The sequence below is a fragment of the Panthera tigris genome, chromosome C1, assembly GCF_018350195.1.
Source record: "Panthera tigris isolate Pti1 chromosome C1, P.tigris_Pti1_mat1.1, whole genome shotgun sequence".
NCBI lineage: Eukaryota > Metazoa > Chordata > Mammalia > Carnivora > Felidae > Panthera > Panthera tigris.
In genome coordinates, this window is record NC_056667.1 from 160,254,029 (window position 1) to 160,274,768 (window position 20,740).

Consider the following 20,740-nt stretch of genomic DNA (forward strand, 5'->3'; position numbering starts at 1 on the left):
CTTTAAAACCACACAAATTTCACAATTGTCAGGTAATAGTAAATTGTGTATTTGTGGCTCTTTTATTGACCTGTGAGGTTGATTATTAAAGACACTTCTTAGCCAAGTTTTGGTGTTTTAAAGTGTATTAATTTGATAAGATTATTTTTGTTTCTAGAAATACTAATTTTAATTGTTTACAAGTATCCACCAAATAAATGTGAACTTCTCAAATGACCTGTAGCTTAAAGATCAAGCCATGTTCTGTGCGTGGGTAGCAGGCTATTTGCCAACTGAGCCTAGTTGGGGAGATCAGATGGATTGGGGATGATAACAGCTATTCTGCCTCTTGAAATGAGCACAAATAAGTCTTAATATGGGGAGGTGAAGAGAGAACAGAGAGACAAACAGGCACATAGACCTTGATCATCCAGCTTAGCTGGCTCCCCCTCTTTTGAACTCTGTCAGATTTCTCAGATGTTGGGGTTCTGAGAGGGGAAACTTGAATCCATTCCACTTGAGTTTGTTAACAGAAAAGGTTGTTGCAGCAAGCAGCTGTTGTCACTCATACGGAGGACTTGAAAGAATGATTTGTCAGTGTTGGAATAGAATGGACACTGGTATTGGAATTGGGAGATGTGAGGTCTTGTCATGATTCTGCCAAAGCTGCATTGATGGATCTCTGATGATCTATGTCTCAGTTTTCTCCCATGTGAATGAAGGGACTAGAATAGATGATTTCTTGGTGGGAGTGTGTGTGTGTGTGTGTGTGTGTGTGTGTGTGTGTGTGTGTGTCCTGAAACTTTTCATCACAGACTTAAAAAACCTGCTTATAGGGGGACGCGAGGAAGAATTCTAGAGGCAACTGCCACTTTATTTCTCTTGGAGGGGAAGTGGGCCTCTTTCCCCCAGACCTACAAAGAAATGGAGTGACTAAAACTCAGACTACAAAGTCAAAAGAAAAGATACAGTAATGGGTCACCTTTTCTTTGAGCTTTGGAAACCTCTTAATTCTGTACTACTCCCATTCTTTTATTTTTGTTTTCTTGATAGGTGTTTACACACATACTTGATGATTCAGAGTGTAATGGTGAGATAACCCCTGGGGAGGAAGGTGGGATTGTTAGATACTAGGTCATGTAGTTCTTTTGTAGCCACATTGGAGAGGAAGCTGCACAAAGTACCTGGAGGCAGACTGGGTCCCAGGACTTCAGGGGAAGGTGGTTGAGGGTTTCAGAGGCCTAGGGAATTAAATCTTTGTGTCTAGGGCTGCTGTCACCTCTTAAGTTTGTTACCGATTCTACATGACTTCTTCTACTACTCGAAGAGAGGAGAGAGGAGGATACTAGTTCTACATGATTCTTCAACAGGCCCAAATTCTCATTAAACTCAACCATGGAAAACATATTAATTTGTTAGTGCCTGATCTCACTTCCTTGAACTTGAACTTGATTTATTTTAGGCACAGACACATCTAATTTGCATGCTTTGATATTGTGTTGGTCTTTTCTCATTAGCCAATTAGAAACAAATGTCGTGTCTTGTTATAACAAATTCCAGACATTTACCTAAATTCGTTTGTTCTATTATAATCCAAACTAAGCTTGGTTTTGGTAATATTTTATTACAAAGAGATTTGAGGTAATGGTGTTTGTTTTAACAAGACTGACTATATGTTTACATTTTTCAGAACTAGCTATCATTGCCATTAAAACTAAAACGGAAAAATTACCTTAGAAATCAAAAGGAGGAGCTCTTGGGTGCCTTAGTTGGTTAAACGGCTGACTCTTGGTTTCTGCTCAGGTCATGATCCCAGAATCGTGGGATCAAGCCCCACCTTAGGCTCCACACTGAGCGTGGAGACTGCTTGAGATTCTCTCTCTCTTTCCCTTTGCCCCTCTCCCCTGCTTGCATGCGTGCACTCTCTCAAATTAAAAAAAGAAAAAAAATAAAAAATAAATAAAAAGGAGATGTTTGCTTAATATGGGTCTTAATGATTTTTTTTAAAAAAGAATTAAAACAAATACTTTATACCAAAGTCTAATAAACTGTGTTCTAGGGAGAAGTGAAGTGATTTATAAAGCATATAATCACATGTGTATTGGTGAGCCCTTAATTTCTAATGAGAAGACCAAAAGGATGAAAGAACTATGTCTTCTTACCCACATATTTAAAGATCACATTTTATATGAAATAAGATAATAGTGCTGCCTTTCTTGCACCCTCACATTCATGAAACAATTTCAATTATGTATCTTCTACATCCATGTTTGTTTCATTATCTGAATCCATTTTTCAAGTATCTTAGCCTGGTTTTCAGCGTACATCCCATTGGAGATGAAAATGCCTTGCTGTATGTCCCCTCCACTCCCAGTTACTATACTTCACAGCAAGTGATTCTGCGTCACCAGCTGGGTATTCCACACTTTAACTCCATTCTAACATGATCTACCTGGAGACAGCGTCAGATACCACAGGTTAGGGTCAATCCCACAAGAGTGCCTTCCCTCCACAACAGATGCCACTTTCAAATTCAGGTTGTCACCTGTACTTCTGACCTCTGGCTATAAATAGGAGGTTCCTACTATGCCCTCCTTGGATTTGATTAAATACTGGAACTCAGGAAAAAACAGTTTACTTACTAGATTACTGATTTATTACAAAGGATATTAAAGGGTAAAAATGAAAAGTCAGATGAAGAGATACATAGAGTGAAGTCCAGAAGGGTTCTGAGTACAGGAGTTTCTGTTCCTTTGGAGTTTGGGGTGAGTCTTCCCAGAATGTGGATATGTTCTTCTCCACCCATCTGGAAGCTTTCTCAACCCCATCTTTTTGGATTTTTATATAAGTTTTATCACACAGGCATGGTTGATTAAAGCACTGGCATTGGGGATGTTCAACCTCCAGCCCTGTCCTCTCTGCAGAGGTACATGTGTACTGGGGGAGGGGGAGGGGTGGATTCTAGTCTCTTGGTTGGTGCTCCTGGCAAATAGCCTTTATCCTTAGGCGCTTTCCAAAAGTCACTCCATTAACATAAACTCAGATGTGGTGAAAAGGGGTTTGTTATGAATAACAAGACACTCTTTTTACCTGGATGGCTCTGGAGCTATTTGAGGAACCAAGGACAAAGACCAAATATAACAAAAGATACTCCCATTACTCTTATTGCTTAGAAAATCCCATGGGTTTTTGGAGCTGTGTTTCAGAAACAGGAAGACGACAAATACATATATTTTTTTAATGGCTTTTTTTTTAATGTTTATTTTAGAGAGAGAGCGCGCACGCAAGTGAATGCGCACAAGCGCACAAGGGGTGGGGGGGAGGGACAGAGAGAGAGGGAGACACAGAATCCGAAGCAGGCTCCAGGCTCTGAACTGTCAGCACAGAGCCCAACGTGGGGCTCGAACTTGTGAACCAGGAGATCATGACCTGAGCCAAAGTCGGATGCTTAACTGACTGCGCCACCCAGGTGCCCCAAGGAATAATTTCTTATGATAACATATATTTACTTGTGTGAATTAACTTTAGTTTCAAAGTATTGTTCCTACCTTACATCTTCACAAATTTTAAAAAGCCATTTGTTGATATTCTAGACACTATCATTATGATATTGATACTTGTTATAAATCATTAAAGTTGGAATGGGATAATTCTCAGCCTTCCAAAATAAGGCCCAGCCTTTCTCCAAATTGGCCTTTAATATAAAGTGGAATTTTCTGGGAGAGACTGCCAGCTACAAACGAATTAGGAAGTTAGCAAATCCTCTCCCCAAAAGCATCTGTGAATTTGGACAAAATTTTTGGTGCTCTGGAAATTGACCAAATTGACAACAATCTCAGAAGTGTTTATATTTGAAAAATTGCTGAATTTGGGACAATAATAGTGGGAATCAGTAGTACTCTAGCCTACAGTTGTTCTCGTTCTTCTTATCCCACCCTCACACCAACTCGGTCCACACAAAGGGGAGGCCATGAGGATTGGCAGCTTTTTTTTTGCCATGGTGGAAGTGTGCTCACTAGATTGGAACATGGGTAATGCCTCCATCCCAGCAGCATTGTCAGTGATGGTCCTGGTGGCACATGAACAGGGAGGGCCCACAGCCCTACTAGCCTGAATAGAAGGTTGTGATTGGAGCAAATATATTCCTGAGTGAGGCCATACATATGCAGAAAAGAGACTGGGGAGGGCCCACACTATACACATACTCCTTCCTAATGGGCTCTGAGCCTATGAAAATACAAAGCGGAGACAAAAAAGGTCTGGTGTACAGTAAAAACTACAGTGAATTTTGAATGTCCTCCTACTTACATACAGATCCATCAGCCCAAGGTATTTAAGCGTAATTTCTGTATAACCATTGTCTGATCATTAACCTGTGGAGATATATGACAATCCCTGTAAAAGGCCAAACTTAGAAATAAAAACAAGATTAAAAAAACCAAAACCAACAAATAAGCATAGACATCACCAGAGGGCATACTGTAGGAAAGAAAGATATCATAAATTTAACCCAAGCAAGTTAATAAACAAACAAAAACATCAATAACAACTTTTAAGGGGGAAGTCAGAATCCAGAGTTGCTCCAGTACATCATCTAAACTGTTACTTTTCTTAAAATTTGGACAGTTTAGTTACTCTAAAACACTCCATGTATGTATTTGTTCTTATTTCTTCTTGTAACATCCTTAAAAACATAAAGTTGCATGAAGCAACTTTTGTTGCTTATTTAAGTTTTGCTTACTTAAAAATATAGATATATTTTACAGTAATAGCATAAAAACGAGGGAGGGAATGGAGCTGTATTAGAGAACAGTTTATTTACTAGAATTTAGTGTTGAAATAGATTGTGCTAAATTAAGATGTATTTTATATTCCCTTTAGCTACCATGAAGAAAGTCCACTCGTGAAATATAGGGAAAAAAATCAACTGAGGAATTAAATTATAAATAAAAAATATTAACATAGAAGAGGGCAGTAAAGGAAGAGAAGATGACTGAGAAGGATGGGAGACATGTAAAAAACAATATGGCAAAATCAAATCCAGCCATATCAATAATTACATTAAGTGTAAATGGTCTAAACTTTCTAGTCAAAAGACAGAGATTGTCAGACTGGATTTAAAAGAACAAGATCCAACAATATGCTGTCTATAAGAGACACATTTTATTTTATTTTTTAATGTTTATTTGAAAGAGAAAGCGTGAGCAGGGGTTGGTGCAGAGAGAGGGGGAGAAAATCCCAAGCAGGCTCTGCACTCAGCATGGGTCCCAATGCAGGGCTTGATCTCATGACCATGAGATCACAACCTGTGCCAAAATCGAGAGCTGGATGTTTAACTGACTGAGCCACTCAGGCACCTCTACAAGAGACACATTTTAGATTCAAAGACACAGAAACGTTGAAAGTACATGGATGGAAAAAGACCTATCATGCAAACACTAACCATGAGAGAATTGGAGTAACTATATTAATTTCAGACAAAATAGACTTAAGAGAAGAAATAGAGATGAATAGGGTCATTTCATAATGATCATCCCATTAGAAAGATAGAGCACCTGAAATGTATACACACCTAACAATAGGTCCACAAAGTACAAGAAGCAAAAACTGACAAAATGTAAAGGATAAATAGGCAATTGAACAATATTTGTTTTCACTACCCTACTCTCAATAATTTATAGGACAGCTAGATGGAAAATAGCAAGGATCTAGAAGACTTGACAAACACTCTCAATCAATTCTATCTAAGTCACCATTCATAGAACACACCACTTAACAAAAAATACACATTCTTTTTAAGTACACATGGACATTCTCCAGGATACAGCATAAGTGAGGCTATGAAATAAATCTCGATACATCTAAAAGGATTGTAATAATGCAATTTATGTTCTCCACTACAATAGAATTAAGTTAGAAATCAACACAAGAAAGAAATCTGAAAAAACCCCAAATATTTGGAAATTAAACAACACACTTCTTTTTTTTTTTCTTTTTTAATTTTTTTTTTAATGTTTATTTATTTTTGGGACAGAGAGAGACAGAGCATGAACAGGGGAGGGGCAGAGAGAGAGGGAGACACAGAATCGGAAGCAGGCTCCAGGCTCTGAGCCATCAGCCCAGAGCCCGACTCGGGGCTCGAACTCACGGACTGCAAGATCGTGACCTGAGCCAAAGTCGGATGCTTAACCGACTGAGCCACCCAGGCGCCCCTAAACAACACACTTCTAAATACTCAGTGAGTCAAAGAGGAAATCACAATGGACTTTAAAATATTTTGGACAGAGTAAATGAAAAATGCACATAACAAAATCATAGGAGGCAGGTAAAGTAATACTTAGAGGGAAATTTATAGCTTTAAACACCTAAGTCAAAAAAAAGCCCAGAATTGATCATCTAAACTTCAATCTTAAGAAACCACAAAAAAGAACCAAGTAAACCCAAAAGAGGCCAAAGAAAGGAAGTAATAAAGATGAGAGCAGAACATGATAAAATAGAAAACAGAAAAATAATAGAGGAGAATCAATGAAACTACAAATTTGGTCTTTGAAAAGATCAGTGAAACTGACAAACCAGTAGCTACATTGACCAAGAGAAAAGGGAGAATGTACATATTAGCAAAATCAGAAATGAAGGAGAGGATAGTACTATGGCCTGGACAGAAACTTGAAGTTGACCAACTTTATGTCAACAAATTTGGTAATTTAGATACAATAAACAAATTCCTATAAAGATGCAAGTTATCAAAATGGACTCAAGAGGAAACAGAAAATCTAAACAGACCTATAACAAAGAAATTAGAATTAGTAATTTAAAATGTTTCCATAAGGAAAAGCCCAAACCCAGATGATTTCAATGGTGGATTCTACCAAATGTTTATATAAAAAATAACACCAATCCTTCCCATACTGTTTCAGAAAATAGAGGAAGAAGGAACACTTACTAACTCATTCCGTAATGCCAGTATTATCCCACTACCAAAGCCAGACAAAACCACAATAAGAAAACTATAGATCGATATCCCTCATGGACATAGATGCAAAAATTCTTAACTGCGTACAGAAGGTCCCCAACTTACAATGGTCCAAGTTACAATTTTTTGACTTTACAGTGGTACAAAAGCAATATGCATTCAGCAGAAACAGTACTTCACATTTTGAATTTTGATCTTTTCTTGACCCAGTGGTATGTGGTACGGTACTCGGTTGTGATGCTGGGCAACAGTGGCAGTGAACCAGAGCTCAGATACACAATCACAAGGGTGAACAACCACTACACCTACAAGCATTCTTTGCCCATAGAGCCATTCTGCATTTCACTTTCAGTACAGCATTCAATAAATTACATGAGATATTCAACTCTTTATTATAAAATAGGATCTGTGTTAGATAATTTTGCCCAGCTATGGGGTAATCTAAGTGTTCTGAGCATGTTTAAGGTGAGCTAGGCTAAGCATTGATGTTTGGTAGGTTAGGTGTACTAAATGCATTTTCAGCTTAACCATATTTTCAGTTTATGATGGGCTTATTGAGATGTAACCCCATTGTAAGTCAAGGAAGATCTGTATTAGCAAACTGAATCCAGCCACCTGTAAAAAGAATTATATACCATTATATACCAAATGGAATTTATCCCCAAAATGCACAGTTGGTTTAACATGTGAAATCAATTAATGTAATTAATGCACAGTTGGTTTAACATCTGAAATCAATTAATGTAAGGCACTGTAACAGATAATAGAATAAAAAGACAAAACCCTTTGGCACCCACACTACAATACCCATTTAGCGTAAGAAATCTCAATAGACCAGTAACAGAAGGGAATCTTCTCAACCTGATAAACAGCATCTACAAAACCCACAGTTAATGTCCTACTTAATGGTGAAATTGAATGCTCTTCTCCTAAGACTGGGGACAGGGTAGTGAGGTTCCACTCTTGCCACATCTATTCAGCATTATACTGGAGGTTCTAGCCAGTACAATTAGATAAGAAAAATAAAAGGAGTCTATACTGGAAAGGAAGAAGTAAAAGTGTCTCATATGACATGATCCTGTGTGTAGAGAATCCCAAGGAATCCACAAAATCTACCAAAGCTCATAAGCAAGGTCACAAGGATCCAAGATTAATATACAAAAATCAGTTGTATTTCTATATATCGAGAATGAACAGTCTAAAAATGAAATTAAGAAACAATTTAATTCAGGGTGCCTGGCTGGCTTAGTTGGTTAGAGCATACAACTCTTGATCTTGGGGCTGTAAGTTTGACCCCTGCATTGGGTGTAGAGATTGCTTAAAAACAAAATCTTAAAAAGAAAAAAGAAATAATTTCATTCACAGTATCAAAAAAAATAAAATAGTTGAGGATAAATTTAGTAAAGAAGTATAAGATTTTTACCATGAAAAGTATAAAATATTGCTGAGAGAAACTATAGATCTAAATAATATGGAGAAGAAATATTACATGTTCATAGTTTGGAAGACTCATTATTGTCAAGATGGCAATTCTCCCCCAAATTGATTTATTATTAAAAAATTTTTTAATGTTTATTAATTTTTGAGAGAGAGAGAGCGTGAGCAGGGGAGGGGCAGAGAGAGAGGGAGGCACAGAATCTGAAGCAGGCTCCAGGCTCTGAGCTGTCAGTGCAGAGCCTGGCTAGAACTCAAGAACTGTGAGATCATGAGCTGAACCCAAAGTTGGACACTTAACCAACTGAGCCACCCACGTGCCCCCCAAATTGATTTTATGAATTCAGAAATGATTCATATCTAAATCCCGGCAAATTTTTTTAAATAAGACATTACAAGGTGATTCTAAAATTCACATAAGAAATGCAAAAGACCTAGATTTTTAAAGAACTGAGGTTGAAGACTTAGACTGTGTCATATCAACACTTACTATAAGTCTGTAGTAATCAGCAATATAGCACAAGAATAGGTGTAGGATCAGCACAAGGATAGGCATATAGCCAATGTAACAAAATTAAGAATTTAGGGGAAAAAATCCTACATTGATTGTTAATTTATTTTCAACAAAGGTGCCAAGACAATGGGTAAAAGATAGTCTCTTCAGGACGCCTGGGTGGCTCAGTCGGTTAAGCGTCTGACTTCACCTCAGGTCATGATCTTGCGGCTTGTGAGTTCGAGCCCCACGTTGGACTCTGCTGACAGCTCAGAGCCTGGAGCCTGCTTCGGATTCTGTGTCTCCCTCTCTCTCTCTCTGCCCCTCCCTGCTCACGCTCTGTATCTCTCTCCTTCAAAAATAAACAAACATAAAAAAAAAAATTAAAGGTAGTCTTTTCAACAAATTGTGCCAGGACAGTTAGAAATCCACATGCAAAAAAAAAATTATCTTAAATCCTCCCCTTAAACCACACACAAAAATGAACCCAAAATGGGTCGTAGACCTAAGTGGAAGAGCTAAAACTGTAGAACTCTCAGAAGAAAAACAGGAGAAAATCTATATACTTTTGGGTTAGGCAGAGTTCTGAGATATGACACCAAAAGCACAATCCATAAAAGAGAAAAATGATATATTTGACTTCATCAAAATTAAGAATTTTTGGTCTTTGAAAGATGCTGTTAAGGGAATGAAAAGACAAGTTACAGACTCGGAGAAGATGTTTAAAATCATAAATCTGATAAAGGACTTGCTTCCAGAATAAACAAGGGACTCCTAAAATTCAATATTAATAAACCTAATTTTAAAGCGGGAAAACTATTCAAATAGACATTTTGCCTGAGAACATATACTAGGGGCTAATAGGCACATAAAAAGATATTCAACTTTATTAGTCACTAGGAAGATGCAGTTAACAATATGAGATGCCACTGGAATTATATACTAAAATGGCTATAATTAAAAACACAGACAATACCAAGTGTTGACAAGGATGTGGAGAAACTGAAACCCTCATAGAGTGCTAGTGGGAGTATAAAATGATACAGCCTCTTTGGAAAGCAGTTTGATAGTTTCTTAAAAAGTTGAACATAAACTTACTATATACCCCAGCAATTCCTCTTCTAGGAATCTACCCAAGAGAAATGAAAACATATTTCCTTACAAAGGCATGTACACAAATGTTGATAGGACACTATTCATAATAGCCAAAAATCAGGAATAGCCCAAATATCTATTAACCGGTGAATGAATAAAAATAATTGTGGTAGATCCACACAATGGATTATTATTATTCAGCAATAAAAAGGAATAGAGTACAGCATGAATGAGCCTCGGAATCACGTTAAGAGAAAAAAGTCAGACACAAAAGGCCACATGTTGTATGGTTCCATTTATATGAAATGTGCAGAAAGGGTACATTTGTAGAGCAAGAAATCAGACCGTATGTAGGGCTGGGGCTGAGAGCGGAGCTTAACTGCAAAGGGGCACAAGGGAACCCCTTGGAATGGTGGAAAGGTTCTAACATTGGATTGGGTGGTGGTTGCCCAGCTCTGTCAATTTACCGAAAATCACCCAATTGTACACATACAGCAGGCGAACTTCATGGTAGGTAATTTATATCTCAAAGCCATTTTTATATCTCAAAGGTTTTTGTGTGTGTGCTTAAATTTTGAGGGCTCTTCTAAATCCTGATGCAACAGGGATTGATTTGTTTACCTTGTCACACAGATGCTCTTATGAATTTAATCTTCCTCTCTCTCTCTCTCATGACAGTTGTTAAAAGAAATACCTACATACACGCCTGCCTTTGTTTCAGATCCATTCTTCCGACACCTCTTTGTGTTTCTCAGCTCCATCCAAGTGGCGTTTGATTTCGGCCTCAGTTGAAGTTCTAGTATTTGTTCTGTCAGTGGTCTTGTCTTTGACAAATTTCTTTTCAGGATGGTATTAACGTTAAGAAACCTCAGCATGGAACGGTCCTTATGTGCTTTTAATGTCCTTTGTTAAATCCTTTCATGGGTACACAGTCTTATTTCTGAAATGCACCTGGATTTTAATTATATGCTTGTCTTTCCTTTGAAACTAGAATATGCTTCTCTGGGATCACTCTATGATTACATTAATAGTAACAGAAGTGAAGAGATGGACATGGATCACATTATGACCTGGGCCACTGATGTAGCCAAAGGTAACAAAGCTTCCTGTGTTCTCACAGAATTGGTGGGGCACGTTTTCCCATCTTGATGTGGTGACTTAAGGCAGAAGATTTGTTCTTCTGTGTCTTTAGATGTTTCTTTTTCAGACTAAAAGTACCAGGAGTTCTGCAACTTTCTGTACAGATATTTTCATTGTATTTCGTATTTTAATTCAAGTATAGTTATTTAACATACAGTGTTACCTTCACTTCAGGTGTACAATATAGTGATTCAACAATTCTCTACATTACTCAGTGCTCATCAGGACAAGTGCACTCCTTAATCCTCTTCACCTGTTTCACCCATCACCCCCCCCCCCCAGCAGCCATCTTTTTGTTCTCTATAGTTAACAGTCAGGATTTTTGGTTTGTGTGTCTCTCTCTCCCTCCCTCTCTCCCTCCCCCCCCCCCTTTTGTATAGATATTTTAAGAGCCTGCCTTTCCACTCCTGCATTCTTTTTCTCTCTTTACTTTCTTTCTTTCCCTAAAACCAAGTCCTAACAAAATACGTGGCTCCAGGGCAGCCATTTTTGCCACATTTTGTGACATTGTAATTGACCAGCTTGCTTGATCAACACATTAAATGGAAAGATCATAATTCTGTTGTTCTGCAAGACTCCACTCAGACTTAGTATCCAGAAAATGTGATTTATTGTGGGATTAGTTCTACTCATTTTGTGTACATAATAATATGCTAAAAATAGTAACCACTTTCAAAAAAAAGTTTTATTTGTCCTGCCATGTGAAAGCAATTCAGATTTTATTTTATATTTAATGTAAACTTGGAAGTCATCCTTGGAAATGAAATATTTTTAATACCCAAAACCCCTAAACAAGGTGCCCAGTTCTTTTTCCCTCATAAATTCCTGCATGGACTAATGCTTTCTAAAGCAATTTAAATTCCGTTTATTTTTATCTTTTCCATTTTCCTAACTGAAGGTCTCTGAGTTTTATTTATAACTGTCAAAGTTGCTTTGGAAACAACTTAATCTAAATAATGAATGCTGATAGTTACACTTGTATTCTAGCAACCCCTAGAAAGTAAGGGTGTCCAGATTTTACCCAGGCACTTCACTTCTTTGCATCTCGCTAGTCTAAGCTCTATAAGCATCTCTTTACAAAGCAAATAAAAGGATATTTAGCACTCAGTAAGGAGAGCAACTCATACTTTGCTTTCACTGGGAAGTCACACAGTGACTTCCAAAAGTAATAGTCTTTCCTTTGGAGAATTATCTTGTCAGTTTTAAGTTTCATCAACACCTGCCAAATTCTTCAAATAGGGAAAGGGAAAAAAAAAGTTTTTTTTTATTTCATGCAAAATGCTGCTGCTGAACCATACTTCATTACCTTATAATAATAACAAGCTCTGTGTTTAGCATGGTGTGCCTAAGGATTCGGCTATGTTAATTAACTTAATTGTGTATTCATGCATCAGGCATTTCAAAATCAGCCTTAAATTTTGGCATTCTTAAAGACATTTTCCTGTAACATCATAGTCACTCCTGTATGTGTCACTAGTACACGGGAACCGCCTGTTTGTAAGCAGGGTGGTGTGCTATTTCGGAGAACGACCGGAAGCATTGTGGAAACACACTCCCATAAATGTAAATGCATATGCAGGCAGTCTCTGGCTTAAAGCACTTCACCTTACAGACATTTGCGTTTAGGGTGCTCAGCCAATTACACCCATGTTATTACTTAATGGCACTTAGGATGGATAGACAGCAAACAAATCAACTGACATCAGTCACTCCACTTCCTGCTGTGCACGTGCCACTTAAGCTTCCCTGGCCCTCAGCCTGTGAACCTCTTCCCTCCGGCCCTTTCCCTGCACAGTCCTTGTCTGAGGGGCAAGTCCCTTGGCTCCAGATCAGCTCAGTCATCGCTGGGGTTTCTCAAGACGGCTGGCACTGGGCGTCAGAAGGACAAAGAAGAGAAAGAGCAGGGCTAATTAAGTAGTAGACTGGAACTCCAGGGACAGAGTAGGGATGGAGGGAATGAGTAGACGGGGACTGCATGCCAGACTGCAGAGTAATGACATCACGTTTTCATGGCTGGCGAATTGCTCTAAAAGGCAAGTTCTAACGTGTTTGGCCTCAGGTGAGAAGAATGAGGCAGAGAAGAAACTTGTTTATTTATAGTCCCAAGTAATGCTTAATATTTAAAATGGCCTATAAAAGGAAGAAGAAGTCAGTGCTTTCAGAATGACTTCAGCTCTGTCTGGTAAAGCTCTGCACAGAACTTGGAGAGTGAAAGGAACCCTTGATTTTTATTGATTCCGTTTCAAATTCAGCCATGTATCTTTCAGTTTGACCACGATCGAAGACTTCGAAGCAACAAGATGTTGAGAAATCAAAGAACGAATAATTCTATTCAAATAAGAGTTGATTCATGCATTTTGAAGTAGGCATTGCTTAACATTACTGCTGACAGAATACCTCCTCAAAGCCAAAAAGCAAAAAAAAAGCCTCTCTTCTCTCTGAGTGGGAAGGGAAATGGAGGGCGGACCAGCAAGTAGGTCTGAACTGCTGTAGGTCACTCACCAGTGTGTCAAGGGAACGATTAAAACAGGTGAACCTGGACCCAGTCTTGTAATGGTCCTCCCTGATTCCAAATCTCCCCCAGATGACACCAGTCACTTCTTTGGGAACCCAAATCTGAAAACTGATGATGGTGTTTTTCAGCCTTCTTCATTGTTCGTAATAAAAATAAGGCAGAAGTATGGATGGCTCTGTAAAAACAAATTAAAGAGAATTTTATATGATTGTGATTACTGCTATGTTTATACACACTGAGTATCCTGTAAATGTATGTTATACATTATACACAAACAATTTATAATATTTTTTCTCAAAATATCTGCCATAAGGAAGAAAATGCCTATATTTAAAGCGTTTGTGTTGTGTTTTGAAATCATTACTTGTCAGCAGGTATAAAAACTAGCCCTGCCTCTAATTATAATTAAACAGATTCTGCCTGAATTTGGTTCTTAAAGTGAGAAAGAGGTATGACATTCAGTCCTAAAAATGATTAAAAGTTATCCAAATGGTAGCTGTTGAATTTTTAGTTTGTAATATGTAGAATGTCATGTTAGAAGAACACTCTCCTGTATTCTAGCTCTGTCTTGTGTAAAATCGCTTAAATTACTGAGACTTCTGTCACCCTGACTCTTTTCAGTAATATCTGTATAATGCAGGAGTTTAAATTTTTAAATTTTCTTTGTTCTTGCATGACTCTTCAATATTTAACAATCAGAATGATAGAAAAATAATAGATTACTTTAAAAATTAGCCTTAATAAAATTGAAATTTTCTATATACTCAGAACCAAAGCCTACTTATTATGTGTAAATAGATAATTCATTAACAAAAGGAGCTTGTTTGATTGTGGTGGTAGGGAAGCTGTTTCATCCATTACTTAGAAGACAATTTGTGAAGAAAAGGGAAAGGAAATACTATATTTCAATAGAAAAGGTTATTCTTTATTCTAAGAAGGTAGATAGTACATAAATACAGAAAAAGAGTCACTACCAAGAGGATAACTGTGAAGTCTATATCTTTTAAAGTCTGATTTAAAACAGTAATGTATAATTTTTTATTCAAAATAATAAAGCTATACTTTTTATATATACATTCAGTTTACTGAAGTAACTTGATTTACATTCTAAATATGTTGGAGAGAATTTTGGAGTGCATTTAAATATAGATTATCCCGAAGATTCATCCTTGTAAAAAGAATAAAATATTTTGCAACTCCTGTAAGTTTCTGTATCTGAGGATCATAAAATCTTTTATCAACCACAACTAATGAATCAAACCAGTTCTCCCCACCCATACCCTACCAGCACTCCCAGGGGCTTATTAGAGTGAGTACTGAGAAAATAAATCAAGCTGCAGAAACCTAGATGAAAACTGAAAACCTGGGTCAGAACTTTGGCTGATTTAGAAGGCAACTGGTAGTGGAATACCTTAGTCATTGGAACACTTCTTCCGGTTGTAACTGTGCTATTTTTGTGCAGACTCCAGAAAATTAAGGTTTCCTTATTAGGTATTGTAAGAAGCTGGCTTTACCCACAATCAAATTCCAGCTTCTAAGAGACTAAAGCACATAAACTTTCCTTAGCATACACATTTTCCTAATGTAGATACACCCTGTTTCTATCAATCATGTAAGAACAGAACACATGAATTTAGTTTCTGCTGTTGAATTCTCTGCAAAAATATGACATACTGATGTTTGAAAATAGCTAATACTGATGCAGTGTTGAAAAATGATATTAATGGGCCTTTCTTCTTGTATGAAAAGGAATGCACTATTTACATATGGAGGCTCCTGTCAAAGTGATTCACAGAGATCTCAAGTCAAGAAATGGTAATGTAGCCATATGTTTTTATTTGCCTATTTTATTATGAAATCCATGTACCTTGCTATAGAGATAGGCTCATGCTTTTCAGATCTTTTGTACCCTGATGTTTTAACCCGTCACTGATACCATGAAAATCTTTCCAGTGTCTGTAAATATCAAAATTCTTTATTTTAAGAAGCTGCATAGTATTCCATTGTATGAATAGCACAGAATGTGGACATTTGGGGTTGTTTACATTTTTTTCTATGATAGAAAATGTTGAGCTTGATACTTCTCAGCAAAAATTTTCAACACATCCTTAATTATTTCCCTAGAATAATTTTCTAAAAGAGATGTTGCTGGATCAAAGCATGTAGTCATACACTTCTAGTCTTCTATTTTTAGATGGTTCTCTGTACTAGCAGTTTTGAGTTTTGTTCTTGTTACTTCTGAATTATTTGGTGTAAACTTTTGATGTTCGTCATATTACCTGGAGTAGTGCCCAAAAATGATCAACACATTTCAGAGTTTGGAAAGCAAAGGCTTTCTTTTTCTTCTTTTCTTCTGTACTCTTCAAAGTTTATTTATGATCCTATATTTTATAATTTAGAAAGTGAGTAGGGGTACCTGGATGGTTCAGCCGGTTGAGCATCAGACTCTTGATTTCAGCTGAGGTCATGATCCCAGGGTTGTGGGATGGAGCCCCGTGTCGGGCTTTACATTCAATAAGGAGCTGCTTGAGATTCTCTCTCTCCCTCTGCCCCTCCCCGACACTCTCTGCAAAATAAAAAAATAAATATAAAAAAGAGAAAGTGAGCATTTAAAAATGACTGGCAGGATTAGACATTATTACCTTTAAGTAACAGAATGCTTCTTCTGTTACATCACTCGGAAGCTAATGGATAAAGGCAGGGAGTGGGATTATTTAGCTGGCCCACACCAGCTGAAGTAAACATTAGAGCTTGTTACTAAAAAGAAAAAATCTTGCTATCAATCCATTTGCATGCATTAATTATTTACATGCTTTCCAAATGATTCTTCTAAGTAGGGAGAACTATTTAATTTTTTAAAATCTTTAAATCACTGTAGTTAAAATGGGTATATGCTACAAGGACTATCCTTGCAATGGGTAGTTGGAGGAAGAGACGCAGGGGATGGGCCAGATGCCCTTGTTGGAACTCCAGGACTGTGAGGGTTGTTGCGGTGGAGAAAGGGAAGTTCTTGGCAGCTGCCACTCATCAGTAGTCCGGGTTGTACCCCAGGCTTGACCCTGACTGTTCTTTCCTTTGTCTAGGTCTCTTATCCTCTTATCCTTTGGCTCCTCACAGACAAACTTCCTAGAGCTAAGCGCTTTTGAGAGGAGTTGGCTAACAGGAAGCTGTTAGGAAATCATTTCAATCCAGTAGGACATATCAGAGTCTTACGCCCGTAGATTTTTAGTTCATGCTCAGAATTTCATGCTAACAAGTTATTTGACTTCTATTTTTTTTTAAAATCTGCTTTATCAGTATATCCTGAACATCTCATGAAATGACAGTGATTAAATTTTGGATTTGAAACTAATAACGGAGACTGTCCTGATTTTCACCAGTCACAATTTTTGCAGTTACTTGATGGGAAAACAACATACACATTGCAACAATATTGACATAAGTTTTAGCAATTTTTTCTGAAACAGGGAATAACAAGACTCTTTTATCTTCTATGTTATACCTTTTTATAATTTTGTTTTTTTTTTAATTAAGCACTTGTTAATCTTATGAGAAAAAAGTAATAGAGGTATTTTAAAGAGTAACTGAATGTGGTATTAACTATATATATATGTATATGTGTGTATATATATATTTTTTAAACTTATAGCTTGTATATGATATCACATTTATCCTTAGGCTATCTCATGCAGAATATTTTTCCCACTTATCAAGGTCATTAGTAACAGCTAGTAAGCATTGATCAGCTACCATGTTGAGGGCTCTGTGTGGCTGACAAAAGAAATACCAGAACAGTTCTTCAAGGTCTGCCTTGGGCCTCCTTGCCTCTCATACTCTTATTCACCCACTGCCATGAAAGTCCCATCTGTGTATTAATGCTCCTAATAGACCTCAGGCTCAGAATCACATGTCTGTCTGCTTTTTGGGAGTGGCCGCACAGATATTCGTATGACTCGAACATGTATTGTGTTCACGTTGGTCTTTTCATCTCTCTACCCACTAAAAACTTATTCCTGCATTCCCTTTCTCTGTGAATGGCAGTACCAATTGCCTAACCTAGAAATGAGATAAAAAGGGACAGTTTGAGTGCAGAGCTCCTGTTGTAACCATTGTACTGTATTGCCTCTTTATTTGATTTCATCCTTGAGTCCTCCCTCCCCGCCCTGCGTCTCATCATTTAAGCCCAGCTGATTCTGCCTCCTAAATGTGCCTTGACTCGGTCCACGTCTCTCCTGTGGTATGCCGCGGCCTTTGTACAGGCATCCTACAACTGCTTGTGTGCACAGTGATCTCCTTGCCTCCAGTTCTGTTGTCTCATATGCTCTCCCCTCTGCACATTTGACCATTTCAGTTCTCTGGTTAAAATTGTTCAGTGGCCTTCCACGTCTCACAAAGACTCTTCCAGACCAGGCCCCTGCCTTCCAAAGCTGCGTGCCTTTCCCTCTGCTCCTGACCTTCTGCAAGGCTCTTTTTTCTAAGAATGTGCTTTCCCCCTGCGGCGCTCCTCTGTCTGGTGAATCCCAGCTTGTTCTGCAGGTCTTCGTGTAAGCACCATTTCTTCCAAAAACTTCTCTCCGACTTCCTTAGACTTAGATACCCCTGCTCTTTGGTTCTGAGGCAATCTCTGTGTATCTCTCATCATAGAATTTATCCCACTTAATTATATACATTTTAAATTAAAATTTTTAACTCCAGCATGATTAATATATGGTATTATATTAGCTTCAGGTGTCATCCCACTTGATTATAGATAATGGTTTCAGGGTCTCTCCCATTAGAGTGTAAGCTCCACAGAAGCAGAGACAAGCCAGTCTTGCTCATCTTCCTCTTCCAGAACATAGTACGTGGCCTTGCCCATAGTAGGTGCTCGGCAAATATTTGTTAAGTGAATGAATGTGTGAAAGGGTGAATGAATGAATTTTGTCCCTGCCTATAAGAAAATTACTCTTCAGTTGAGAGCAAAAACTATATACCATGAAGTGATAGTGCTGATGCCTTCCTCAATATCATGCTGGCAGTCTAGTGGCAGAACCCAAGTAAAAAGTATGGTTCTCTCTACAACTATTAATGCATGCCCTGTTTACTGGACAGTATGACATTTGATTTAAACAAATGTTTTGAAAACCTTTTTAATCAGCAGCTCAAGGAATTCGTTTTTTGGTTTTGTTTCAATGTCAGCTTTTTGCAAAATCTTCAATGTAGTGAATACTTCAGTTTTACCTTTCACATGCCATATGGAAGATAGAAGTTTATGGCAGTTTTTTCTTTCAGTATAAGATGACTCAAATTAGATGATTATCATAATTTTTCTTTCTTTTTTTTTAGTTGTTATAGCTGCTGATGGGGTATTGAAGGTAGGACTGTTTCTTTTAATTTTCTTCAAAAGTATTTGTAAACTTCAGATGTAGGTTTTTGTGACTGATAATTCTTTTGTTCATCAGTAGTAGAAGGTTGATACTTGTTTCTCTCTTCTCAGATATGCGATTTTGGTGCCTCTCGGTTCCATAACCATACAACACACATGTCCTTGGTTGGAACTTTCCCATGGATGGCCCCAGAAGTTATCCAGAGTCTCCCTGTGTCTGAAACTTGTGACACGTATTCCTATGGTGTGGTGAGTTCATTTCTCATCTTTTGTTGCCCAAGGAAATACAAAAAGCAAACACCTACAGAGGGGGATACAGCAATTTAACACACCTTTACGGCAGTGATGCTGTTTCCTGGTGGGATGCCTAGAGCAGTGGCCGATCCAGTCGTGGGGACGTTTCCTGTGATCACTTTTATTGTGTCCTGTGTTGAGAAGAAACCAGTGCTGCTTCCAAACAGCGAATTGGATGGACCCTGAAGTCACATCGGGCCTGACGCACTCCTGGGAAGAGTGCTGTCCTGGGCTGGACATGTGACTGTGCAATGTCTGTGTAAGTCAGTGGGAACGTGGGCCATTTGGAACAGGACTTCATTGTGATAAGTTACTCAGAACACACCAGTAGATCTGCCACATGATTTCATTAACAGGAGATGTTTGAATGTCAACTTCAAGCTGACTGGTGAGTTTCTGGAGAGTATAGAAGGAAAGGTACTTAGCTTTTAGCACATGGCCTTGCCCATGGCTGCTGCGAGTCTTATAAAGTAGCGTGAGTCTCTGAAACATGAATCGAAGGTATTGTGTAAAAGTCACAACTTAGCACAGTTATGAGAATAGAATGTGGGAGTAGGGGATGCTCAGGGGATGGAGACCACAGGAAAGGATCCCTTAAGGAGCAGAAGCTTTTGGAGGAGGAGTTTTGAGGTGGATCATTCTTGAGGAATAAGCAGAGAGAAAGAAGTAAGTGAAATAGGGAGACCGGTGGGATGGGAGGCGAAGATGGGCAAGGTGATTCTTTGGTAGTAGAAGGAATTCATTTGTTGCCTGTTTTTGTTTTGTCTTGTTTTGTTTTTAATTAATTTTATTTTGAGAGAGAAAGTGAGTGAGAGGGGCAGAGAGAGAAGGAGAAAGAGAATCCCAAGCAGACTCTGCGCTGTCAGCACAGAGCCCTACGTGGAGCTCAGACCCACGAACCGTGAGATCATGACCTGAGCCGAAGTCGGTCTCTCAACCAACTGTGCCACCCAGGCACACTCCTGTTGCCCCTTTTTAAAGATAAGCTTTTTTTAAAATCCCTAACAATACTGTGTATCTCTTAAAAAGTCTAAAATAGTATTTGTAACTCCTTCTCTTTGGGTCTCACCCCTAATTGTAGTGCCTTTATATTTATATTATTACTCTTAAAAGGACATTTTCATAATAAGAAAAGCAACAGACTAATTTTGGCCCATATCAACATGGCTCTTCTTCCCAAACTTCTATGATTTCAATTGCGAGTGACAGCTGATGGCCCAGGAGGAGACCAGCATTGTCGAATGTATTCCTTTGTCTTTCGAGGCCATCAGTCTCTAAATATTTACTGCTGGCTTCATTACTTAAGTTTTGGGCTTGTTTTCATTGGTAAGCTTTTTCTAAATTATAATACATCTTATGTACACCAAATTTATTTAATATAATAGAAATTAATTTTGTTGGCTATTGGAAAAAGTCTTTACAAGAATGAAATACATGTTTTTGGCAAAAGGC

At 38.0% G+C, this 20,740-nt stretch overlaps 1 protein-coding gene across 5 annotated transcripts in view; it reads left to right on the forward strand.

Annotated features, from left to right (window-relative positions):
• Window positions 1-20,740, forward strand: part of MAP3K20 (mitogen-activated protein kinase kinase kinase 20) — a 183,879-nt gene that overhangs the window by 90,556 nt on the left and 72,583 nt on the right. For all 5 annotated transcript variants that reach the window (XM_042994715.1, XM_042994716.1, XM_042994717.1 and 2 more), the window contains exons 4-7: window positions 10,966-11,067; window positions 15,379-15,444; window positions 18,955-18,983; window positions 19,106-19,243. In XM_042994715.1, coding sequence (XP_042850649.1) covers window positions 10,966-11,067; window positions 15,379-15,444; window positions 18,955-18,983; window positions 19,106-19,243 — 335 coding nt within the window. The remainder of the gene's footprint in view (window positions 1-10,965; window positions 11,068-15,378; window positions 15,445-18,954; window positions 18,984-19,105; window positions 19,244-20,740) is intronic.